This window comes from Equus asinus, chromosome 26 (genome assembly GCF_041296235.1).
Source record: "Equus asinus isolate D_3611 breed Donkey chromosome 26, EquAss-T2T_v2, whole genome shotgun sequence".
Classification (NCBI taxonomy): Eukaryota; Metazoa; Chordata; class Mammalia; order Perissodactyla; family Equidae; genus Equus; species Equus asinus.
The window spans coordinates 27,702,257-27,729,373 of record NC_091815.1 but is presented as its reverse complement, the minus strand read 5'-3'; the positions used below and the strand labels follow the sequence as shown (position 1 = coordinate 27,729,373).

The window sequence follows — 27,117 nt, the reverse complement described above, 5'->3', positions numbered from 1 at the left end:
GTTTGTTTCATGAATTTGAAATTGATTGTTTTGGACATGAAATATGTTTCATGAAATACAGTGTAAAGATTGATTAGGTACTGATTTCCCCTTAGAAACCTTTTAAATCTATATCCCAATGCGAGTAACTGGGCATATCTAAGGTCTGAGAAGGGGAGGAACTCTAGGAGATGGGAGAAGTTAGCAGAATGCGAAGCAAGTTACTTCTCAGAAATATTTAGCGGTGGAACTGAAACAATTTCAGGAAGGTTCTGGGCCACAGGTTGTAGGTTCTTAGAAAGTCCTATTAGGGAGATTGGGAAGCTCTGGGTTCCTTTTACCACCTACCATTATACAAAGGGCTTTCCTTACTCCTCTTGCACTTTAGATTGTAGTTGATCGAGATGACTCACCACGTTTTCCTGATTCTTTGTCTTTTTGTTTCTTTCCTTCATTAGGAATGTCCTCCTTCTTTATGCTATTATCATCATCCTTCAATTCCCTGCTGAAATGCTACACTCTTTCCAAGGAACCATGTGGAAGAAATAATCTCTCCCTACCCTGAACATCTCAACTTTTAGACCCCCTCATGGTACTTAATGCTAGCTACTGGAATTATATATGGGTTATCATATATACGTACTTAAGCTATGTACATTCCATAGTACAGGGCCTTTAAGTGTTGAACGAACAATGTGGCTGAACTGTATTACTAACTTAGTGTGATGGTTGATTTTATGTGTCAACTTGATTGGGCCATAGGGTGCCCAGATATTTGGTCAAACTTTGTTCTGGGGGTTTTTGTGAGAGTGTTTTTGGATGAGATTAACATTTAAATCAGTAGACTGAGTGAAGCAGATTGTTCTTTGTAATGTGGGTGGACCTCATCCAATTTGTTGAAGGCTTGAACGGAGCAAGAATATTGACCTTCCTCTGAGTAAGAGAGGATTTCTCCTACTCACTGCCTTCCAGCTGGGACACCTACTTTTCCCTGCCTTCAGATTTTTGCCATTTTACAAGCCATCTATGTGTCTTAATGGGCTTTTGGGATACTATAGCTAAATCTAAACTCCAGCCAGCAGACACAGCCCTTATCCAGGCCTTAAGACTCTTTCTTAATAACAGCTTTGTTTAGCTATCATTCACGTACCACACAATTCATCCATTTAAAATGTAAAATTCAATGGTTTTTAATATATTCACAGAATTGTATGACCATCACCACAATTAATTTTAGAACATTTTCATCACTCCAAGAAACCCCATGCCCATTAGCAATCACTCTTCATCACAGTCCCTCCCCTGCATCTCCTCCCTCCATCCCCTGGAAACCACTAATCTACTTTTTTGTGTCTATGAATTTGCCTGTTCTGGATATTTCAACTAAATGGAATCATACAATAATATGTGGTCTTGGTGACTGGCTTCTTTCACTTAGCATAATGTTTTCAAGCTTCATCCATGTTGTTTCATGTATCAGTACAAGTTCTTGTGTGGAGGTACGTTTTCATTTCTCTTGAGTAGATACCTGGGAGTGGAATTGCTGGGTCATATGGAGACCTTAGGATTCTTAAGTACAGTGGTTGCTTTAGAGAATAAGATCACAAACACGTATGCACTAATAACTCTAGCTCTTTAACTTGGTAATTAATGATAGGCAAGTTGTGCAGCTGGTTCTTTGAAGAATTGACATGAATCAAATTTCTGTGTCTAACGTAAAGTAGCCAACGAATGTGTGAAGTCTAATTCTTCTCTGTAGGATGAAAAAGCCCTTTTTGGGTTTAAATGGAAGTGGGAGAGTTTAGTGTCTGTTTCAGCCCATTTCCATTCCCACTCCACGCACCCCTGGATCGTACAGGGCTGGCTGACAATGAAGTTACCCAGGAAAGCTTCAATTGGAAAAGTTGGCCTGTTTGATGATTTGAGCCACATTAATTCACTCTTTCCATCTCTGTCTTTATGATAGGGATTTATTATTCCTTTTGTATTACTCTTTTCTTTGGCTCTTCTTTTCTCTTATCCACATGTCTCCGCCACCATATGCACTCATGTTTTTTTCCTGCTCTTCCCTTTCTGCTCAAACTCCTGGTCATATCAAACTGTTGCTAGGTCCTATGTAAGTTAAGACAATCAAGTTATGAGACTCATGGGAGTTATATGATTCCTTTTACAAGTATATCATATCCAGGTAAATATGGGCACCTAAAAAGTAGTTTCCTGGGTGGTTCTACATTTATTCCAAAAGTTCTGTCATTACTCAAAATAGTTTGGTCACTTACTGTGTAGAGTTGTTCTTAAAACCAGTCTGAGCCCAACAAGAAGACCAGTCGCACTTCGTTACGATCACACTTAGTATTTCAGGGAGCCTGCCACTCTGCTTGTATTTATTTGTCTTCCTGTTCCAAGTTCCCCTTTTCCCTTCTTGCTGTAGTCCCCAAGCAAGAAGAGTTCTGGGTTCACATGGGGCTCCAAGTATGGGGCAAGATTGGTGGTCATAGAGAGCCCAGCAATGAAGGGAGATCGGCATGCTCCACAGGACTTTGATTTTAAACAAAGCCTGCTTAATTTGATCTTTTTACTATGTCCTCTCCAGTGCCCCATTTCTGCCTTGTGATCTCCTCCCTCACCTTTTTTTACAGAAAAGAACTGTCAAATCCTATGACTGGGGACATAGCCTTGAACTGTCCACTTGTCAGAGGAAACTTGGGGAGATTAGGTAGGGAGAGGCACTTCAGAGGGCTCCATTTCCTTCTGTTCCTGGGGAGTTAGTTAATCTTCTACCAGCAATTTCCACTCTTGGGGAGATGAGGATCATGTCACACCCCCACATCACTGCTCAGGGCACAGGGCACTTTGTACAGAGAGTTGTGATTCAAGAGAGATCTGCACCTGATCCTGCTACTTCATCTTTAGAATCTAGCCATCTGTGGTCTTGTATATTCTCAGTTCTCAGGCTCTGGATCTTCATATTCTTTTCCTCTCTGAATCTCTGCTCTGGTGGAAAATGAGGATGTTTACTAGTAGGGAGAAAAAGAAACCCTGAAGTTTTTAAAGCAAAAATTAACATACAGGCCAGCCTGGTGGTGCAGTGGTTAAGTTCATGTGCTCCACTTTGGCAGCCCAGGTTTTGCTGGCTCAAAGCCTGGGTGCAAACCTACACACTGCTTATCAAGTCATACTGTGGCAGGCATCCCACATATAAAGCAGAGGAAGATAGGCATAGATGTTAGCTCAGGGCATGTCTTCCTCAGCAAAAGGAGGAGGATTGGCGGCGGATGTTAGCTCAAGGTTAATCTTCCTCAAAAAAAATCAAATTAGCATAAAGCTGGGCTATGAAGACCTATGCCTCTCAGATAGCCACATAGGGGATCAGCCCCACCTTCCAAAGCCTGAAACAATTGGGTACTCCCATGCCTGGGGCCAGCCCCACTCAGCTGTAATCCTGAGAGAGCTGACAACAGCCTTGCAGGCTGGAGGCCCACAGCAGTTATAAGCCCCTGAGCCAAGTAACCAACCATGCTAGGGCCTACTCACTTAGAAAAACTGCAGCAGGAATGTGCTATTAGACCTTGCAGCCAGCTGTGCTGGGGCTCCCCAAACCTGATAAACTTACTGAAGGGTCCATAGCTGCCACATGCAGCTGAGCACTACAACCACCTGCTCAGAGGGACAGCCTAGACTCCCTGGGCACCTGCAGCAGGAGCAACCCTGCAGCAGGAGCAACCCTGCCACAACAGAAGGACACATGTAGTCCACACAGGGGTCACTCCTGGAACATTCAGAACTAGTGATGAGAGGGAAGCACACTGCTGGACCTCAAAAGGTGTCTCCTACATAAGACTACTTCTTCAAGATCAGGAGATGTGGCTGACCCACCTAATACATAGATATAAGCACAGAGAAAGAGGCAAAATGAAGAGGCAAAGGAATATGTTCCAAGCAAGGGAACAAGACAAAGCCCCAGAAAAAGAACTAAATGAAACAGAAATAAACAATCTATGACAGAGAATTCAAGCAAAAAGTCATAAGGATGCTCACTGATCTTGGGAGAAGGATGGATGAACACAGTGAGAATGTCAACAAAGAAGTGGAAAATATAAAAAAGAACCAATAAGAAATGAAGAATGCAATACTGGAAGTGAAAAATTTGCTAGAGGGACTCAATAGCAGAGTAGATGATACAGAAGAACGGATCGGTGAGCTGGACGAAAGACTAGAGGAAATCACCCAAGCTGAACAGATAAAAGAAAAATGAATTAAAAAGAATAAGAACAGTCTAATGGAACTCTGGGACAACATCAAGCACACTAGCATTTGTATTATAGGTGTCCCAGAAGGAGACAAGAGAGACAAAGGGGCAGAGAATCTGTTTGAAGAAATAATAGCTGAAAACGTTCCTAACCTAAGGAAGGAAACAGACCTCCAAGTACAGGAAGCACAGAGAACACCAAACAAGATAAACTCAAAGAGGCCCACACCAAGACACATTATAATTAAAATGCCCAAAATTAAAGATTAAGAGAGAATCCTAAAAGTTGCAAGAGAAAGGCAACAAGTGACATACAAAGGAAACCCTATAAGGCTATCAGCTGACTTCTCAGCAGAAACCTTACAAGATAGAAGGGAATGGCATGATATATTTAAAGTACTGAAAAGAAAAGTCCTACAGCCAAGAATACTCTACCCAGCAAGGTTATCATTCAGAATGGAAGGAGAGATAAAGAGTTTCCGAGATAAGCAAAAATCGGAGGAGTTTATCACCAAGAAACCAGTTTTACAAGAAATGCTAAAGGGACTTATTTAAGTGAGAAAGAGAAGACCACAAATAGGAATAAGAAAATTATTTAAAAAAAGGCAATAAAATCACTGGTAAAGGCAAAAATACAGTAAAGGTAGCAGATCAGCCACTTATGAAGCTAATATGAAAGTCAAAAGTACTAAAATTACTTATTTCAATGATAAGAGGGTAATGAATACACACACACAAAATAAGAAGTTAGATATGATATCAAAAACATAAAATGTGAGAGGAGGGGATTAAAAGAGTAGAGCTTTTAGAAAGAGGTCAAACTAACGAAAGCATCAACTCAATATAGATTGCTATATACCTAGAAGTCTTTGGGTGGTGAACATGATGTAATCTACACAGAAATCGAAATATATAATGATGTACACCTGAAATTTATATAATGTTATAAATCACTGTTACTGCAATAAAAAAAGAATCAAAAAAAAAAAAAAAGATGAAGAAAATGACCATTGTAGAAGTCAGGAAGGCCAAAAGGAGGAAGCACCACGGGGAGGGAGCCCCAGTGGTCTTCTAGGGTGGAGTTCTGTTTCTTGACCTGGGTGCTGGTCCAATAAAGGTTTGCTTTATAATTGTTCATTAAAAAAAAAAAGCTGGGCTCCCTGCTCATCATGTCTCCCTCTCCTCCCCAGCAGTTTCTGAACCCCCCCAAACCCCAGCAAGATGCTAGCTGATTGTATAAATGTGTTACGGGATTTCCTCAAAGGTGCAGCTATGTTTGATGGCTTTATGTTCTGGCTACCATCTTATCTGCTTTTCTCTTTTCCAGAGGATTCTGCTTCTCGCAAATATCAGGCCAATGGTCTAGAAATTCAGCCTCCCTTCGTTCTTTGTTAATCTCAGAATAAGTGATGCAGAGGCTGTTTAGATAATATAGCTGTGGGGGGAGAGAGAATGGAGGCACTGGAACACCTGCCAGGGACGGGGCCAGAGAGCACCGTTAGTGAATGCACATCTCTGGAGCAGAATGAGAGAGGAGGTGGAAACAAGGAAGGAAGCTAACAGAAGCCATAGAATTGTAGGAATTTAGGGTATAGTCCATAAGGGAATCATGAGGGCGCTAGACAGAGGCTTTTGATGGTCCCACCCCTGCTGCCTGAAAGAAGAGTTGCCTGATCAGTGCCTATTATGAGCATGGCCTTAGGCTAGGTTCTGGGGATACAGAGATAAGTAAGACACAGTCCCTACTTTACAAGTGTGCAGTCTGACAAAGAGAAGATAAGTGACTAATAGGAATTAGATGAGGTTTGCAAAATGTGTGGTATTGTGGGCTGGGATACTGCTGCCACTACTAACAGCTAACATTTATTGCTTACCCACTGTCTTTCTAAGTGTTTTACACCTGGATTAACTCTTTGACTCCTGTCAACACCCCGTGAATACGTATTGTTATAATCTGTGTTTTATAGGTAAAGAACCTGAGGCCCAAAGACATTGCAAATAGCTTGCCTGAAGTCTCACAGTGGGGATTCAGCAGCAGGAACTCCAGCACAGGTGGTCTGGCTCTGGAACACATGCTCTTAGGTAACATGGCCTCTTGTAAGTCATCCAGAGAGTATGCGGAAACTCTGTGGCTGCCCATCTGCATGACTTTGTACCACTGGGCTGCCCTTGTGCCTGAGATACTCTTCCTTAAAGATGCTGGTCAAGGGGGGGATGCTCCTGTGACGTCTTCCGTGACTCTTTCTGCCTACCCTGGGGCAGTCACTGTCCTTGGAGCTTGACCAGCACTTTCTGTTTATTTTAACTATGTAGTATTCTATTTGTTGGAATATCTGACTCCTTGTGTTAGAAGCTTCTGGAGAGCAAGGACTTTTCCTGGGAAATTTCAAACACGTGCAAAAGTTCAGCTAATGATATAATCAATCTACATGTACTCATCCCATAGCTTCAACAATTATTTCATGGCCAATCTTATTTCATCTATACTTTCCTCTCCAAACCTGAGTATTTTGAAGCAAATCCCAGACGTTAAATCATTTTATCTGTAAATATTTCAGTTGTATTACTAAAATATCAGGGCTCTTTAGAAAACATAACTGCAATACCACTATCACACTAAAATTTAATACTTCCTCAATCTATAAAATATTCAATGTTCAAATTTCTGCAATTATTTCATAATTTTTTACCTTCCCTTCCCATCTTTCTTTATTCCTTTCTTTTACAGTAGAGTTTTTCAAATAAAGATCCAAATAAGGGCTTTACTTTTTAATCTGCATTTTCTCCTCAGCACCTGGCTTAGTGCTTGACATATAGTGAATCCTTACTAATGTGTGTTGAATGAATGAATCTTCAGGAATCTATAAAATCTCCTGGTTGGATTGTGTGGCCTGTCATTTGTGGTTGGTTTCTTGGGATGGCTTTGGGTTTCTGACAGCTTTAGTTAGGGATTAACAGGGATGCTGGCTACCATCAGTGCCTGTGATCATTACTAAAGGTTGGGGGGCAGTGAGTGTATCTGTGACTCAGACATTCACAGGCTAGAAGAATATGGGCCGTTGCTTTCTTGTCTCTGTTTTTTGTCCTTAGTCTCTTGTTATCTCAGTTTGAGTTTGGACTGGCCATGTTTGGCTTTTTTGCTATTTCTTTAGAACAGAACCCTGAAGGAATGACTTGAGGGCATGAACAGCTTCATATGGTGCTGTGGTAGGCAGAGTTCTGAGATAGTACCCCAAAATTTACCACTCATTCCAGACTCTGAATATGATGGGATATCATGCTTGTGATTGTGATACGTTATGTGGTAAAAGGGATTTTGTATATGTAACTAGGGTTACTAAGCAGCTGACTTTGAGTTTAACAAAAAGAGAGATTATCTGAGTGCAATTAGTCTAATCATACAGGCCATTTAAAATCAGACAGCATGGGGCTGGCCTGGTGGGGCAGCAGTTAAGTTTGCATGTTCCGCTTCGGCAGCCTGGGGTTTGCCGGTTTGGATCCTGGGTGCGGACATGGTAATGCTTGGCAAGCCATGCTGTGGTGGGCGTCCCACATACAAAGTATAGGAAGATGGACATGGATGTTAGCTCAGGGCCATTCTTCCTCAGCAAAAATAGGAGGACTTGGTAGCAGATGTTAGCTCAGGGCTAATCTTCCTCAAAAAAAAAAAAAAAATCAGACAGTATTTTCCAACTCGTTTCAGAAAGGAAATCTAAGAGATTAGAAGTGTAAGAGAGAATTCAATTTAAGGGATGTTCTCCATTGCTGAGATGGTGTGGGCCTTGTGGCTAGGACCTAAGAGCAACCACTGGTAGCTGAGAGTCGTCCCTAGAAGGACGATGGGGACCTCAGTCTTATAACTTCAAGGAACTGAATTCTCTGAGCTAGTAAATGGATGTTTTGTACCTGATAGATTGAATTAGCTGCTCCTTTGTTTATTTTACTTTAAAAACTTGAAATAAAATTAAAATACATTGAAATGCATACAGGTCTTAAGTTTACAATTTGGTTTTTGGTAAATGTGTATGCCCATGTAATCACCACCTGCACTGAGATGTAGAACATTTCCATCAGTCCAAAAAGCTCCCTTGTGCACCTTTGTAGTTAATGCCACCCTCTATGGTGAGTTCTAACACCATTAATTACTATTGCCTATTCTTGAACTTCATTTAAATGGCATCATATCATATGTGCTCCTTTGTGTCTGGCTTCTTTTGCACAGCGTAGTGTTTTGGAGATTAATTATGTTATTTTAGCAGAAGGTTGTGCCTTTTTATTGCTAATTAGTATTCCATTTTATGGATATAACACTATCTATTTATCCATTCACATGTTGAGGGATATTTGGGTTGTTTCCCATTTTTTAATACTGTGAGTAATGTTACTGTGAACATTCGTGTATAACTCTTTGTGTGGATATCTGTTTTCATTTCTCTTGGATAAATACCTAGGAGTGGGATTGCTGCACTGTATAAGTGTATTTAACTTTATATTAAAGTGACAAAGTCTTTTCCAGAGAGGTTGTGCCATTTTATATTTCCATCAGCAATATGTAAGAATACCAGTTGTTTCCCATCCTCACAATACTTCGTATTTTAAAGTTAAGCTATTTGCCAATAATTCCTTTTTGAGTACTTCTCTGTGCCTTGCAGAATACATTATTCATCTCATGCCCACCTCATAGAATGTTCCCCAACTCCCAAGTTTTTCAATCCTACCTGTTTCAGGTCAGTGTTTCCTAACATGAAATATATGTGAGAATCACCTGGGAGATTTTCAAAATTTACAAGCCCAAGTCTCATTCCAGACATACTGTATCACCTTCTTCAGGCATGGTTTATAGGTTTATTAAGTATGTTGAAAAAGTTCTCTACGTAGTTCTGATTCATACTTTTAGCTAAAAACCATTGCTTGTAGGCTCAAGTCACACATATTATAGCAGAGGTTCTTCATCTTGGCCACATGTTAAAAGTATCTGGGATGCTTTAAAAAATTACTGTTGCCTGGGTTCCACCCCACACCAGTTAAATCAGGATTTGTGGATGGGGACTGAGTATCAGTTGTTTTTAAAATTTTACCAGTCATTCTAATGTGTAGCCATATTTCCCATTGGGTTTCTCTGTCTTCTCTTGTGGCATTTATCTCTTTCTATCTTTGTATTATAATAATTTTTCATGCCTTACCTCCTGTCTTAGGCTTTATGTTCCCTGGGATAGGAACCCTGCCTTTCTCATTTCTGTATCTTTTATGGAGTCTAACACTGACACTCGAGGCACAGTAGGTCCTTAACAGGATTTTGTGAACACAGGAACTGATCATCAGGAAAAGATTCTCAATCACAGGTAGGTTGTGTTCTGTGTCTCAGGTTCACATGTTAATGCTACAGGGTCCTTGTCCTCCTGGGGGTTGGAGTTGTTGCTTGTGATGACTTGTGTGGGTAACTCCTCTGTGAGAGAACGGGGAGAACATTGCCCTGTTTGGTGTTTGTTTTCAGGGATATCACAGGGACTAAGAATTACATGTGTATATGAGTGGAGGGGCAGGGATGAGTAAGGAGGTAGAGCTAATTAGAATGGAGGAATTATACTAGAGAGTAGTGGTAAAGAAAGTAAGAAATGTTAGTAAAGAGGAAAAGTTTTGAACTTATCTGGTTGGCCAGGGTAGGCAACTATAGATTCTTAAGTAGGAGAGTGAACCAGTTTTTAGGAAGGTAATGAGGCAGCAGTATGCAAGGAAGACATCTGTAGAGAAACAGAGACAAGAAGTCAAGTTGTACTTCTAGCAGCAGAGTTGTTGAGGGCCTGGGTTATTAAGGTTTATGGGAATGGAGAGAACAACACAAGTGAGAGATTTTGAAAAAGAATCAACAGGATTTGATGATGTATTGAATCTGGGAAACAAAAGAGCAAGGGCTGAGGGCGTTTGGATGTGAGTGTCATGAGTTCTGGGAAGTAGTAGGGGCTAAAGATAGAGATGCAGGAGGCACCTGCAGAGAGGTCATTGAACTGTGGAAACAGAGTGATGGAGGGAGACAAGCAGGGTCCTAGAACTAAATCTGGTGTGGGGGTGCGGTGCATCAGCTGTGGATGGGAGGAGGAGGGCATCCAAGAAGGAAAAAGTTGTCTATGGTCCTAGATCTTGTAAAAGAGAACAAGTGAGGACCGTGAAAATATCTTTGAATTTCACCAAGAGATGGATACTGATTTTATGCTGCTTCTAGCAGTCTTGGGTCTGGAGGCACTCCGGCAGAGGCCCAGGAGAAATGAGGTGATGAGGAAGGGGAAAGACAGCACATATGTTTCAATTTCTTGGAAGTAAAGGAAATGAGATAATAGGTTAATGCTTAGTGGAATTAATAAATGAAGTTTATTCATGTCAGAAGAGATCTGACCCTCTGAAGGAACTTGGAACAAGGAAGATAGATGGTGCTAGAGTGGTTTTTATATGACTGAACCTGTGGAGACTCTCATGTGTGAAAGCTGTAATACTGCATTTGATTCACCGGAGCCACCTGTGTGGGAAGGTTATTTGTCCCTGAGGAAGAGGCTGGTTGAAATCTTCCTCGTGAAATTATCTTTGTGGGAGAAAAATGGGCATTTTCTTTCAGGCAGGTTGGAGCTGTGGCCTGTTCGTTCTAGATAGACCTACTTTGTTAGCAGGTGTGCAAGTAATTTAGGTAATTTATTTAGGTAATTCTCCGATCACTAGATCAAATATCTGTAGACTTAGAAATAGGCTTACTCTGATGCCCAGTTAAGTCATTTCTCTTGCTTCTGACTGTAAAAAAGTCATTGTCTAAAGCAGTATCAACTGTGAGGCAGCATGTTGATGTCTGATAAATAATTTTTATTATAAATATAGAGCACATTTACAAATAATTCCAAAGTGGCCTTAGCTAAACAAAATTAAATAACACAGAATAACGTGGATGAGGGGAAGTCTATACAGTGTGTGTCAGGGATAGAAAACCCTGAAAGAGGTACCTGAGCACAGAGAACTCCTAACTTTGAGGGGTCTCTTAGACACAGCATGACATCAAGTAATTAGTATTGAATAAAACCTTCCTCTCAACAGCCCCAAAGAGATTCCATCTGTGTAGAAGGTGGCTGGGTGGGAAGTGCACTTGCCCCTCCTTCTCTTGCCTTCCTTTTATCCTAAGACACATTGGGACTCATAGACCTCATGAGATGAAAGAAATTTCAGAGGCTGTTCAAGATGCCTAAGATCCTGTTATAATATTCCCCATCTGTCCTAAGGGCGTCAGCACCAGTTCAGCTTTCTAGATTATAAACAATACCAGTGGCAGGAGTGATAATGTCCCCTTCAAGGTGCTCCCACTTCTCAAGGACCAAATGCACCTTGGCAGGGGTCGAGGTTTCCTGAGAAAAGGAGTAGGGCAGACAGACAGGACATGCACAGGCAGACACATGGGGTACAATGGAGGCTGGTGGTTGGCCTGAGATGCCTGGAAACTGAGTTAGATCCATTTCTAGCCATGAATGAAGAAAACAGCTTCTTCTTTTCTGTTTGGAGCCCCTGACATAAAAGCCTTGAGGAGCTCCTGGTCAAGGGGACTTGAGGGGTTTTGGTGGCTTCTTTAACCTAAGGCAGTCGGGTTGGCTTACACAGCTAAGCTAAGTAAAAATAACCCCCTCACATAAATAAGCAGTTACAAAAATTAAAATGGCAGATTGTCTCAGAGAACAGGGAAAAACCCACTACCTCAAATTGTGCATTCTTTAACAATCATTTAAATAATATTTGAAGGGTAGCTCTCTGATTTCTTTCCCAAATTCTCAGCAGATTGTCTCTGGTAACACTTGCCTCCTCCCTAAAGTTGTAACCCCTCCTTCTGTGGGCATTTACTTAAATAAAGCTCTTAAAGTGATTAAAACGTGTGTCCCTTTTTTTTTGCATTTTCCATTAAGACTTGCCTATGGACCTTGGCAAATAGTTTTCCTAGTTGCTTCTAGTGAGTTCTCTGAAGACAGGCTTGCCAAAGGGTTAGGTGGTATTCCAGCCAAGCAGCAAGGTGCTTAGGTCCTGGCCCTACACGTAGACACCCTTGCAGTGGATAAAGGTGTAGAATTTCCCAGTTCAGAACAGGTTATACATTTGCTTTCCTGTGTCTGGTGGGTTCAACCTGGGCTTTAGAGGGATAGAAGAAGCTTTTCCTTTTCCTTTTCCTCTGTTCTTTTCAGGCACGTGCATTTCAGCAGACAAGGACATATCTCTCAAGGTTATGGCAAATTCAAGTTAGACTCGGATAAGACAGGACTAAGGTAGGAAGGTGAGTGTGCTCTGAATGGGCAGGTTTAAAACAAGTCTAGGTCAGGAGAGGGGGAGGGGTGGGAGGTTCTGGCAACTCTTTCCTAAGGTCTGCTTTGCCAAATTTCAAAGACTAGGAAGGTTGGGTTTCCTACAGACTCCTGGCTGTACCTTTTCATGTATTGTCACTGAAGGGAGGGGCTGTGACTGGGCAGCCTGGAGGTGACTCATTTGGAAGTTGAGGGGGGGAAGAGGCTTCTTTCTCTTTTCCTTGAGGGTAAAGGGATCCTTCCAGTGATGAGGATGAGAAGCTTGGAGTAAGTCAGCAGTGCAGCGAACAGGGCAGGTTGCAGTACTTCTGTTTTGCTTCTGAATAAACTGTTTCTGTGGCTGGTGGGGGTGGGGAGGCTGAAGTTGATTTCTTTGATCCCTGGACATTGAAGTTCAGGGAAGAACTACATCCATCTGAAAGGCATGAGCATCGATCAGTTAAATCAGTGTCATAGGTCAGGCCCTCACCTGGTCTAGTGTGAATCCAGTACCATGTGCTATCACCACTTTGAAATTTTTAGCTTTGGAAAGGGCTTTTATCACCCATGATTTCTGCTTGCTAACATCCTCTGAATGATCATTGGAAGAGAGAGATTGTGGTATTCGCATGCCCATTTACAGATGACAAAGCTGAGGATCAGAAAGGTTAAGCTACTTGTCCAAGATCACAGAGCTACTAAGAGTCTCAGCCAGGATTCAAACACAGCATGGGGATAATTCCAAAGTCCACATGCTTGCAATGAGGTAGACTCATGGGAGTCATTACCGACACTTCTTTCTTTGCTGCTCTATCGAGGAACTTTGACCCAAACCTGGTCTCACGTTGGTGTCTTCAAGAATAACCCATTCTATACAGAGATATTTCCATGAGAAAGTGAACCAGTGAAATTGTCTGTGCTTACCTTGTTAGAGGAGTTGTCGGAGTGGCCCTGACCTGGGGAAGCAAAAGAAGAGTTATCAACCCATGGAAATGCAAAGCTGACTTATGGCCTTAGAACGATAGTGTTCCTAAGCTGTTGTGATTTCTAGTTGAAGGAGGTGGCAGGTGGTGGAAAGGTAAAGTGGGGAGGTGGCCCATGATCACTTAAGGAGTTGACTTCCCCCAGAGGGTGTGGTCTAAATCCAGGGCATTAGTACCAGAGGAGGGGCAGGAGTAGAGCTAGAGCAGGGCTCAGTCCACTTCTGAAGATTTCCAGGCCACAATGCCTTGATTTTTTCCTTGATGTGTTTCTCAGAAACAGTCTTCAGTGTCAAGGAGGGTCATTGAGGCCCACAGCACCCAGAGCACCACAAGACAGGGAAAGTCTCACCAAAGGACAATGCCTCCATCTGTGAAGAGGCAGGAGGCAGAAGGAGGAAGGATGAGAAAATGACTCCTGGGAACATATGCATCTTACTCAGGCCTGCCTGGCCTAGGCAGAGTGAGTATCTCTCCTGGAGCTATGTGTCAGGGGAATATGTTATGGCTAGGAAGGGTGTGAGGACCTATGCCAACTTAAGGTTGTGAAGTGGAGATCCCCTCAAAAGTCGGAATGTAAGGAGTGGTTTAGGGATCCAGGATTCCCTGCTGGGGCAGGGCATGTGGTGAAACATACCAGCTCTCACTGGGTGAATGGCTTTACTTATTGTGCTTGGAGGCTGAGGGTTTGTCCTCTGTGAGATCACGCTGGTAACTTGCCCTAAATAAATATTAGACACCATGACTGCTTTTTCCAGGCATAGGATCTTTCTTCTTTGAATGAGGAAGGACACTGTCAGCAGATAATTCCTGGGGACTCCTCAATGTTCATTTATACCATGGTGGGTACTGCCTTTCCACTCAGGGCCTCCTTCCTCAGTATACCCATGATTCCACCTAGTGTTTACTCCTTTCCTGTTTGCTGGATGTGCACATTTAGGTCCATTCTTCATCAACTGCTTCTGAGCCTATTTCTACCCTGACACCTTTCTCCTTTCATAAGTAGATGCTGTTTTTTTCTCACTTTATTTATTGCATAAGAGGCCTTTGGTTGTTTCTGCTTTTTCTTAGGTTCTCTTCCTGTTTTTAACTGTCTCTCCTGCTGCTATGGTCCCCAGAGCACATGACTCGCTTTCTCCTGCCCCTCCTTTACTTTCCTAATTTGTTTTCCTTCTTGGACCTTGGCTTCCCTGACTTGGAGCAGAGCAACATAATTGGATCTGCCCCCTCTAAACCAGATGGGGACTGGTATAGTCATGTCCAACAGACAGCGGGGTATAGGAAGCATGAAGACCAGGGAAGAAGAGAGCTGCAGGAATTAGTGCTGAGAAGCAGAAATTTAGGAAAGAGGAGGAGCAGATGCAGGCCCAGAGAGAAAGTTGAAGTCTCCTTCTCCCTCCCAATCATGGTGGCTCACCTTTGAGAAAGCAAAACTCTAAAAAGGGCCATAATACTCTCGAGTCTTTCTCATACACAGGCAGTACACCAGGACCGCTATCAGAGCTACCACAGCTGGGACTCCAACCATGATGCCACCAATGGCCCCAGCTGGGAGGCCAGCAGAATTTCTTTGTGTTGGATCATCTGTCATGGAAAGAAAAGAGAAGAATGGCTGAAGCTGACATTATTTTACAGTGGGCATACGCTGGGAAACATCTCTCAACATGGAGTAGTCTCTGCTTGTTCCTTCAAGGAATACATTTTCTGTGGGAAGGTTGCTGTGAGGTGATTAGCCAGCTATGTCCCTGCAAATTTTTTCTCTCACTGTATTTCTAAGTTGGTGGTCAGACTTGCCTCAATTCCCTCCTGGACCTTCTGCACTCAGATATTTTTGAAGGCTCTGGATATGTGAGAAAGGCTGATGGCTCTTTTTGTATGTTACAACTTCCCACCTTTTCATGGTTGCATCTTTCTCTGTGTACCAGGTGTGGCAGCCATGAATTTTTCCCTCTCAGGTCTCTTGTGGTGGGGACTTAATTGACAGAAAGCCTGGGCTAGTGCACTCTGAATTCATCATCTCTGTTCACCATCACCATTCAATGCACAGTGACCACCCTTCCCACAGGCTCCAGGCCAGGGTATGAAAGCAGTCTCAGTTGTGTGAAAAATGATTTTCCCCTGATGGGTGACTTTAGCTCAAGGACTCCCTGTCAGACTTCTAGACACTCTCTTAGAACTGCACTGCAAGCTAAAGCTTCCTTCCTTCTCTTTCTCCTTCACAGAGATCATGCTTTGTGGTCTGAGGAATCTCCTAGGATCCTCCTACTACTGCTCTATTTTCCTTTACAGGCATTTTCACCAATAAAGGTCTTGTATGTCTCATCCTATCTTGGCTATAATTCAGGATGAAAACTTTACACCCAACTTTTTTTCTCTCCTACATTTAGTCAGTAATCATGTCCCAGTGGTTTTTTGTGTTATACCTCCACTCCCCTCAGTATATATTTCCTTTCACATGTATTTCTTCTTTTTCGTTTCTGTTGCCGCCTACCGTTCAGCTCAAGACTGATGAATAATGCTAACGTTAGCAATTATTATGAGGTTCTGTGCCAGGCTCTATGCTATATAATTTACATATATCTCATTTGATTCATGTAATAAAGCTATCACATAGACATTATTTCCATTTTACAGATGAAAAAACCAGAGTTACAGTGGTGTAAAAACTTATCCAAAGTCATATTTCTAGTAAAAGGTGGATCTAGAATCAGGTAGTCCTTGACTCTAGGACTTCCTGATGTCATAGGAAGTAATGATAATAGTAGTAATAATAGCAGCTAACACTTATGAAACATCCTCTGCATGTGGCATTTTGAGGAAGGTTTAATTGAATATTACGTTAAGTCTTTAAAACAATACCATGAAACAGGTACAATCATCCCTCAGTATCCATGGGGGACTGATTCCGGGATTCCACCCTCTGCCCCACCGTGGATACCAAAATCTGTGGATGCTCAGATTCCTTTTATAAAATGGCGTAGTATTTGAGTATAACCTATGCACATCCTCCCATATACTTTAAATCATCTCTAGATCACTTGTAATACCTCATATAATATAAATACTAGGTAAATAGTTCTTATACTGTATTATTTAGAGAATAATGACAAGAAATAACAGTCTGCATATGTTCAGTATAGATGCAACTATAGTAAGCCTTTTGATCCTCAGTTGGTTGAATCCGTGGATACAGAACTGTGGATGTGGAGGGCCGACTGTACTCTTATTGCAATTTTCAGTTGAACACTAAGTCTCAGAGAAGTTAAGAATCTTGTGCAAGAAATTTATAATTGTAAATGCTTACACTAAAAAAGAGGAAAGATCTCAAATTAACAACCTAACTTTACAACTTAAGGAACTAGAAAAGAAGAACAAACTAAGCCAAAAGCTAGGTGAAGGAAGGAAATAATAAAGATTAGAGTGGAGATAAATAAAGTAGAGAATGGAAAAACAGTAGAGAAAATCAATAAAACCAAAAAAACTTTTTGATTTTTCAAAAAAAATGAACAAAATTGACAAACCTATAACTAGATTAAGAAAATGAGAGACGATTCAAATTACTAACATCGGGAATGAAAGTGGAGTCATTACTACCAATTCTACAGAAAAATAAGAATTTCAAGACTACTATGAATAATTGTATGCCAGCAAGTTGGACAACCTAGATAAATGGACAAATTCTATGAAACTCAAAACCTATAAAGATAGAATCATAAGGACATAAAAAATATGAATAGACCTATAATTTGTGAGGAGATTGAATCAATAAAAGCATTTGACAAAATTCAACATTCTTTCCTGAAAAAAACACTCAAACTAGGAATAGAAGGAAACTAAGCCAGCATAATACAAACTGTGTATAAGAAACCCACAGCTAATATCATACTCGATGGTGAAAGACTTTTAAGTTTTTGCTAAGATCAGGAACAAGTCATGAATGCCTGCTTTGGCCACTTCTATTCAAAATAGTATTGGAAGTACTGGTCAAGAAAAAGAAAGAAAAGACAACAAAATCGGAAAGGAGATGTAAAATTATCTCTGTTTGCAGATGGTATGAGCTTATATGTAGAAAATCCTAAAGATCCTACAAAAAATTTTAGAACAAACAAATTCAGCAAAGCTCCAGGATACTAATCAACATGTAAAAATCAGTTGTGTTTCTATACACGAACAATGAACAATTTGAAAAGGAAATTAAGAAAATCTTATTTACAATAGCATCAAAAGGAATAAACAATTAGGAGTCAACTTAACCAGGGAGGTGAAAGATTTAAAAACTGAAAAATTACAAAAACACTGCTGAAAGCAGTAAAAGAAGGCAAAAATAAATGGAAAGGCATTCCATGTTTGTGGATTGGAAGGTTTAATAATGTTAGGATGACAATGCTACCCAAAGTGATCACACTCAGTGCAATCGCTATCAAAATCCCAATGACATTTTTTAGCAGAAAAAGAAAGATGCATCCTAAAATTCACGTGGAATTTCAAGAGACTCTGAATAGCCAAAACAATCTGGAAAAAGAAGAAGTTGGAGGACACACTTCTCCTGATTCCAGAAATTACTACAAAGCTACAGTAATCAAAAGTGTGGTACTAGCATAAAGACAGACATATAGACCAATGGAATAGAAAATCTAGAAATAAATCCTTCAAAATATGGTAAGATGATTTTTGACAAGGTTATGAAGACCATTCAATGGAGAAAGGACTATGTTTAAAACAAATGAATTGGGAAAACTTTATATCCAGGCAAAAGAATGAGGTTGAACTCTTATCTAACACCATATACAAAAAATTAACTCACAATGGATCAAAGACCTAAATGTGAGAGCTAAAACTACAAAACCTTTAGAATAAAACATAGAGTGAAAGCTTCATGACATTCAATTTGGCAGTGATTTCTTGGATAAGAAACTAAAAGCACAGGCAACAAAGAAAAAATAGATAAATTGGACTTCATCAAAATTAAAAACTTTTGTGCAGCAAAGAACATTTTCAGGAAAGTGAAAAGACAACCAACAGAATGGGAGAAATAATTTGCAAATCCTATATCTGACAAGAATTAACATGCAAAATATATAAAGAACTATTACAACTCAACAAAACAACAAAAAACAACCCAGTTTAAAAATGGGCAAAGGAACTGAATAGACGTTTCTCCAAAGAAGATATACAAATGGCCAATAAGCACTCGAAAAGATGCTCCATATCACTAATCATTAGGGAAATGCAAATCAAAACCACAGTGAGATTCCACCTTATACCCATTAGGATGGCTATTATTAAAAATCCCCCAAAAGAAAACAGGACAGCAAGGATGTGAAAAATTGGAACTTCTGCACTGCTAGTGGGAATGCAATATGGTGTAGCCATGGTGGAAAATGGTATGGCAGTTCATCCGAAAATTGAGCAAAGAATTGCCATTTGATCCAGCAATTCCACTTCTGGTATATATGCAAAAGAATTGAAAGTAAGGATTTGAACAGATATTTGAACACCCATGGTCATAGCAGCATTATTAGCAACAACCAAAAGGTGGAAACAAAGCAGAAGTTCACAGATGGATGAAAGATTAACAAAATGTGACATGTACATGCAAGGGAATATTTTTCAGCCTTAAAAAGGAGAAAAATTCTGATATATGCTACAATATGTATGGGACACTGATGACATTATGCTAAGTGACAAAAGCCAGACGTGAAAGGACAAATACTGTATGATTCCACTTATACAAAGTACCAAGAATAATCAAATTCATGGAGACAGAAAGTAGAATGATGGTTGCTAGGAATTGGGGTGGGGAAGTGGGGGGTTATTGTTTAAAGGGTACAGAGTTTTACTACAATAAGATGGAAAATTTCTACATGGATAGTGGTAATGCTGGCACAACAATATGAATGTATTTAATGCCACTGAGCTGTACACTTAAAGATGGTTAAAATGGTAAATCATGTGAACATTTTACCACAAAATATTTTACCATGAAAAAATGGTAACAGAAAAAAAAAAGAATCAGGTGAAATGTCACACAGTACATGCCAGACCCATGATAAGAAACTTAGTATATTTGATTCAGAGACTGAGCTCTTAACTACTTTGCTGTTTTGTTTACTGCAATGGTCTCTTGATTGATATTCTGCCCCCTGTGACTTCTATCCATTTCACACAACATTGGTGGAATCATCTTGCCAGGAAGATGCAGGATGGGGCAAGTGGTCACTTACATTTCACATTGTCTGAGGATGTTCCTTTTTCTGGAACTGATCAAGTTGGACACCTCACACTGGTAATCCCTGGCATCCTCCCTCCCAATGGGAGAGGGCTGCCCCTCCTCTCTGACCCCCAGATCACCCCGGGATGACCCTAGCTTGTTTCCCGTGGACATCTCCAAAGTATCAGCACCAGGAACCTCTTCTCAGCCCACGTATCCAGCCTCCTCATCAGCAGGTGGAATTTTTCTCCTGTTGGGTTTTTTGTGACCCTTTGCTAGATATTTCTGTGACTTTATGAGTGATCAGGCTTGCTCTTTAGTATGGTAACTTTAAATAGAGAAGTGAAGGCATTTTTTTGTTAAATAATTTATTAGATAAGGAGCATGGCCCAGCCAGTCCTCATGACCTTAGGACCTGGAGAAGTTCCATTCTAAAGGATTTCACTGCCTGAATAGAACTTTTAGCTCCTGGCCTGTGGATTAAATATCAGAGAGAAGGAAATCTCTAGAAAGAAGTGGTCACAGTTTTAACAAAAAGGTGGTACTCTTAGCTCTCTGTATAAACTATAAACTTTTTGGCTCTGCTCCTTCCATCCCATGAAGGGACTTCATGGAAGAACCAACCTATTTTTCCAAGTGTGCACCATCATTCACTGTTCTCCTTTGGTATATGTAAGTGTTGGTGTCATATAGTGTCATACAGCTGTTGACCTCAGAGCGAGGACACAGCTCAGAGGAGTCTTCACTGAGGCTCTCTCTTTTCCCATTTGTCTGCATCCTGGCCTGAGAAAGGATCTGGTATCAATGGGTGGCACAATTTGGCCAGTTTGGTGAGAGACCCCCCATGTACCTCCTCTACATGGCCCTGTCCCACCACAGATGGCATCAGAGCAGAACCAGTCATAAGGCGAGCCAAGAGCAGGAGGGCCTTTTTTTTTCTTCCTCTGTGAAGTCACCTCCACTATGTGGGGCTTTCTGGGGCTGAGAGAACCCTCTCCCCACATTCCAGGCTAGACACACATCTGCCCTGGGAAATCAGAGGATGGCAAAGAATGGTCTACAGAGATGAAGTGGGAGGGTTCAGGGAGAGATTTGGGGTTTGCTTGTGTCCACGGACACAGGATGGGAAATAACTCCCTAGAGGCTCTTTTCTGAAGTCCAGACAGAACTCCACCCCAGACCCCAGGGCTGATGGGCCAGGGAGTCACTTAACAGAGACTGTAATAGTCTTGACTGTGGTCTTATTGAGACTAGTGACAGAGTTATGGGCAAGGCAGGTATAGGATCCACTGTCATTCGCAGTGATAAAGAGCTCCTGTGTGGATTGCTGGAGCATCTCATCAATAAGCCAAGAATACTGTGTGGGCAGGTTAGAGGTGTATGGTAAGAGAGGCTGAAGTTTGCCCCTGGATGGTAATAAGAGTCTGAGGGCAAAATGGTTGGGGCATCTGTAGCAAAGAGAATAAAGCCGCATGTGATGTAATCAGAGGGAGGGGCATGCTCCTGATCTGAACAAGTGCCATAGTATCCTTCTGAGCCAGGTCACAACCTTGATTTAAAAACTCCCAACCATGACCCCTCTGTGTCCACTCATCCTGAGTCTGAGACATTAACCTGTTTCTTCTACCCATCCTAGTCTTGGCTCAAGGCTGGGCATGCCGAGATTTGCCTCATACGGGAATTCATGGCCAGCCTGGTGTCCAGGGTTGAGGGTCTGTTTATTTGAACCTGAGAGGGATGGATGTAGCTTGGCCTCTGGCAGTGTGGATTTGGGCAGACAGCCTGGGTCAGGTAGGGACAGAAGTTACTCACAGAGAACATTGAGGTAGAATGGGTCACTGCGACGAGCACTCACTGGGTTCCGGGTTTCACACTCATAGGGTCCTGTGTCATTCATTGTGACACGGAGTAAAGTGAGAGTCCTGTTGTCCGAGGATAGCTCCAGCCAGGTGCTGTCCGGGAGGCTCTGATTGTTGATAGACCACAGGTAAGTGGTGTTCTGAGTCTCAGGTTCACATGTTAACACTACAGGGTCCTTGTGCTCCACGGGGTTGGAGTTGTTGCATGTGATGTTGGGTTTGGTTAACTCCGCTGCACAGATAACAGAGAGAATATTACCCTGTGTGGCACCTTTGATTCCTCCAAAGGCATCTTCACCTCTCAGCCAACCTGCAACCTGGAGGTCAGCTCAGCACTCAGGCTGCAGGGCCATGAAGTGGGACAGGCCTGCCTGGGTGTTCCATGGTGACTGGCATGAGACAGTGACTCCATAAAGGGTAGAGCAGAGTGAAGACTAGAAATGATCCAGAAAAGAATGATGGGGACAGACAGGAGCTGGCTGGCTTTGGCAGCAGAGCCATCTGCTCTGCCCTTGGTCTTTAAAGTCTTTTCTCCCACAGCAGAGGGCAGTGAGGACCATGTTGATCTTTCCTGAAATACAAGTGGATATTTTCAAATGCAGAAGGGGTGACGGATAGAAAGTGAGTGGAGGGAATCTAGCCCTCATGGAACACTTGTAAACACAGTTACGGCACAGAAATCTGAGGAGAAGTAAAACTGTTTCTATATTGAAAATTAATATTAATTCCCCAAAGATCTAAGACCAGTTTCTGGAGGAATATCTCTAGAGAGCACTAAAGATCATAGAACAAGTTCTGAGGTCCAACCAGGGTCACATTTTGATCAAAGGAAGATGCTAAAGTGGATTTGAAATCAATCAGTGGCTCCCTGGATAGAGAGAGCCTGGCGAGTCTTATTACGAGGACAGAATTGATTGAGGGCAGGTCTGACAAGTCAATGTTATATAAAGCAAGGAATGTTAGCAAATTAGTTGAAATGATATGTGTTATGTTAGTAAATTTAGGAAAGAGGTCCCCGTCATCCATTTATATGGACAGTCAGGCAAAATGGGAAGACGGTCCAATGCTTGCATGTGGCTTTCTTTCAACCTCAGGAAACATGATGATCAAATTCATCCAAATTGGGCAGCATCTAAGTGAAAGGACAGTGGCTGGTGGATCTCACCGTCTAAGAGCATCCCACCCTATGGTAAAGGTGTCATCATGAGGACCTATGTGTGTCAAATGGGGAGTAAACCAGTCACATGGTGCAGGGTCTGGCCAGCCCCACCTTGGGAAGCTCTCAGGAACCACTGGAGGAACAGGATCCTTACCAGGATGAGGATGTGAGTCAGGAGTCAAAGGGGTGAAATGAGCTTATGAGTTTTTGGGCACTGCAGACCTGTCCTTCTGCCTTTGACTCCCTGGTTGAGTCATGTAACGAGTAGATTGAGGGGTCACACGACCCTGTTATGTGGTGTGTTCCACTTGACATCATGGAAGGAAAGAGCCCTGGATGGGGGCACAGCGGAAACTTGTTCTCCTGGTGATCTGAGGAGTTGGCTCATGATGGAGCTTCAAGGGGCTGCCTTCCCACTGATTTCTGTGTTCTTTACTGTTGCCTCAGAGGATGGGCCTGACCACAGCTATTAGCGGGAGAATCTGGGGAGGACTAAAGAGTGCAGGAAGTTGTGCAGAGCAGGAGCAGTCCCAGCTGGAATGAAGGGAGAGGAAGATGAGGGACATGGAAGGAGCAGAGAGAGAGCTGGAAATGTCTAAGGCTGTGAGCAATGGGGGTTACAAGTGACTTCAAAGACTCCAGGCACCCGAAGCCCACGGCTTCCCCAGGGGCAGGACTAGAACAGCCTTGAAAACCTTGCCATGGCTGAGAAGCCCCACAGTCATGTAACTCTCCTCTCAGAGTGGCCTTAGGGGCTGGTGGTCAGAGGGTTGGAACATGGATCTCAGCCCCTAGAGAGAGAGGGAACAAGTGTGGTCATAACCTCCTAGGCTTCTGCTTCCAGGTTCCAGTTTATGAAGAGAAAATGGATCGTTCATTCATTCCTTGACCATTCACTCCCTCCCTCCTTCATGAAAGAGCAATTGAGTTGTTGGGACCTGTGCTAGTTGCAGGTGTAGAGTGGGCAGTGAGACAGCAAAGTCCTTTCCTTTATGCTCCAGTGGGAGGGACACCAACACATCAGGAAACAAATATGGGATTTCAAGTCCTGTGCAGGGAGGTTGGATTGGCCACCTGAGGGGGAGGCCTGGACATTCCTGGCACCAATTTTGATTGTTGATGCAGGTAATTTAGTCCTTGAGTAAAAACAGGTTAAATCTCCATTTCCTGTTACTCTCCAGACCAGAAAATCTACCTTGAGCTGTGGATCCCTAAAAAGAAAGGATCTGATCCCTCAACTGATCTTAGAGTCCATAGATGCCTAATAAGGCCCCTGGGGTAGTGGAGAGGTCGAGGCTGTGGCTGCGCAAAGATCTTGCTGTGACTCTGATCTGCTGTTCATGGTCTGCGTGACCCTGATTCAGTGACTGTATGTCACTGTGCCTCGGTTTCCCCTGAATAAAATCAGGTAAATGGTCTCTGGATTGCCATGTTGTCTGAGAATTAATCTTAAAACATCCCCAAATACCTGACCTAAAGCTTACTATGTATGATCTGCCCAAATAAACGGTATTCAAGAGAGCTCCTTGGTCCTGATCCATGGTGGATGAGGAGCTGCCCAGAGCATGTTTGGTTCTCTGTTCCTTCCTGGGGGTGGTGACCATCTTGTGGAGGTCCCTGTACCTCCAGGGCAGTTGGCTAATGGCCTGGAGACCTTATCAATCTATGCTCTCCATGCTAAGTCTCAGGTGAAGGATCAGGCTCTGCCCTGATGAAGATGTGGCTCTTAGGGCCGAGCCTTGGCTGGTGTCCAGCTCAGGAGCCTTGACTTGGGCAGCCAGGAAATCATTGCTCCCAGTCATCCCTGCCCAGGAGGCCAAAGTCTAACCCTGGCACAGGGTCCCTGGGGTCACTGGAGTCAGGAGTCCTCAGACAGCGTTCTGAGCAGAGGCTTCACGGGGCTGAGCTTCTCTATGAGAATCCCAGGGGGCCCATCAGGCTAGGCCCAGACTGAGCTGTGCAGGGTCTTAGGGTCATGTTCACGGGGAGGGGCCCATGGGACTGGACTGAGACTGATCTCCCTCTGCTAAGTTACTCCCATCAGACTGGTCCTTCTCTCTGCAGGGAATTTCTGTAAGGGCTGGGTTCTGGGAAGGGTATTCTGATCTTTTGAGGTTCATGTCCACTGTGTATATCCTGCACTAAATGCTCAAACCCCAACATGAGATATAATGCAGAGGGGGATGTAGGCACAGTCCAGGCCTGCCAATACTGTGTATGTGAAGTAGAATTCACCCCACCCAACACCCAGAGGTCAGAGAGGAATCACTCACGGTATACGCGGAGCTGTACAGTTCCCACTGCATTGTTAAAATCTTGGTCTATGGCTTGTAGGGTGTAGTATCCTGTGTCATTCCGGGTGACGTTCTGGAACAGCAGAGATCCATTGTGGTATGTTGTCTCTCGACCACTATATAGAAGCCATGGGGTATTTTCTTGTGTTTCTATCACATATATTACAATTTGTTGATCGGGATCTATTCCTTCCCCTTTCAACCAGACATAGCCTAAAAGATTCTCAGGCAGATTGTGGACAAGTAGAAGAACATCCGTTCCTTCAAGAGCATCTGTCGGCACCGATTCAATAGTGAGTTGGGCAGTGGTGGGTGGGTTCCAGAAGATTAATAGTGAGACTGGGAGGGAAGAGAGAGAGATCAATTAATATTTGGACCTATGTATTGGGATGGAAAGATGTGTCCGTGGGTCTTGAGCAGGTCTCTTCACCTCTTAGACTTGGAGTGTGTGCCTGTTTGTGTCTCCCACTGGTCAAGGTCACCAGCATCACCACCGTTACTTCAGCCCCTCTGAACTTATTTCCTCTGTTCCCATTAGTCTTCCCCCAGGTGTCTGCCTAGCTCCCTCCCTCCCTGCCCTCAGTGCCCTGCTCACTCTCAGGGGCATCCTTGGGAGATGCCTTCCCTACCACCTACTGAAAGACCCCCTGTCTTCACTTTCTGACCTTTCCCTCCTCTGTTCCCTGCGTGACACTTGTTAGTCCCTGACATAACATTCTAGATCTCTTTGCTTCTCTCTCCTCATCCCCACAGAATGTGAGTTCCTGAGGGCAGGGACTTGTCTGATCTTGTTGTTCCCCCAGTGCCTGGAACAGACTGCAAACACCTGTGGATGTATGAATGAGTGTTCCCAGGGCCCTCCATTTTGTGGTGTTTATTTGTCAGTTTCTGAGGTTTATTAGTGAAGACAATGTTTAGTGCCCCGGTTATGTTTTTTTAGGAAGTGTCACTCTGACATAGTTATCTTATTTTCAAAATGTAACCTGAAAAAATACAGCAACTGAGGTTTTCCTGCCCCTCACCAATTCCAGTTCACTAAGATTTTCCTGATGCCGAGCCCTCTCCAGTCATCCTACTCACCTCCCATGTTCCCTCCCCTCAGGTCCAAACAGATGTCCTCTGTCTCCTCTCAGAGCCTCGTCCTCCCCAGGAGACCCCAGCTGGTCTCTGTCCTCCCATCCTCCCACCCACACCAGGGAATCATCCCCTCTTACCTGCCAGCAGAAGCCCCTGCCGGGGGATGTGCCCTCTGTGGGCAGGGGCTGATGGGTGCTCCATGGTGTCTGCTGCCTGCTCTGTCCCTCCCTCTGTGAGAAGAGCTTGGGCTCCAGAAACTCTCACAAACACTTCTGTCCAGATGCTTCAGCTCTGCTGTTGTTCCTCCCTCTGTGCTGAGCCTCCTCCAGGGGCAGGGATGCCTAACGGGTCATATGCACTGGGGGTGTTGTCTCTGCCTGGGTCCCTCCCTCTCCTCCTTTCATTCCAGCCTCCCTAGTGTCCTCCTTCTACATTTTGGTTTCCTGGCAACTGCGGAGGCCTCTCCTTGTTTAGTTGTGATTCATCCCATAAATACACACACACGCACACACACACACACACACACACCCTTGTTTGGACAAACAGAAACCTGGGGATTGGTGTCCTGGGTAGTCCCCACAACTCTGGCTCAGGGTGCATAGTCAGTCTCCACTGCAGCCCTTTCTCTCACATTTGACTTATCCCTTCAGAGCAGGAGTCCTTGGGCTACATCAGGAACTCCTGTCACAAGGATGTCACCCTTGCTCTGTGTCAGAATCACCTGTGGAAATTTGTAAGGACTGTGAATGCCTAGGTGACAAAAGAAATGCTACTTTAGCAGCTGCCCAGGTTTGTGGCTACCCAGGAAGGCTGAGACCCCATTTTGTGGGGGTGGGACAGCCTCTCCCATTCTTCTGTTCAGAGTCAGGAGATTCTGTTAAAATGCAGATTCTGACCCGCAGGTGTGGAGTAGACCCGAGTCTGCATCTAACAAGCTCTCAGGTGATGCTGATCACACTGGCCTGTGGAGCACTTTCAATAGCAAGGCTGATGGGGACCCCTGTGTCCTCAG

At 43.1% G+C, this 27,117-nt stretch overlaps 1 protein-coding gene and 1 pseudogene across 1 annotated transcript; one reads left to right on the top strand and one right to left on the bottom strand.

Annotated features, from left to right (window-relative positions):
- LOC123281331 (poly(A) polymerase alpha pseudogene) overlaps positions 1–27,117 on the top strand; it is a 296,804-nt pseudogene that overhangs the window by 95,909 nt on the left and 173,778 nt on the right.
- Positions 11,054–26,509, bottom strand: LOC106847969 (cell adhesion molecule CEACAM1-like). Its single transcript, XM_044760344.2, has 6 exons — positions 26,243–26,509; positions 25,008–25,367; positions 21,529–21,807; positions 14,923–15,089; positions 13,450–13,481; positions 11,054–12,961 (listed from the first exon to the last, which is right to left on the bottom strand). The coding sequence occupies exons 1-4, from the start codon at positions 26,304–26,306 to the stop codon at positions 14,941–14,943; spliced, it is 852 nt and encodes a 283-aa protein (XP_044616279.2). The 5' UTR covers positions 26,307–26,509; the 3' UTR covers positions 11,054–12,961; positions 13,450–13,481; positions 14,923–14,940.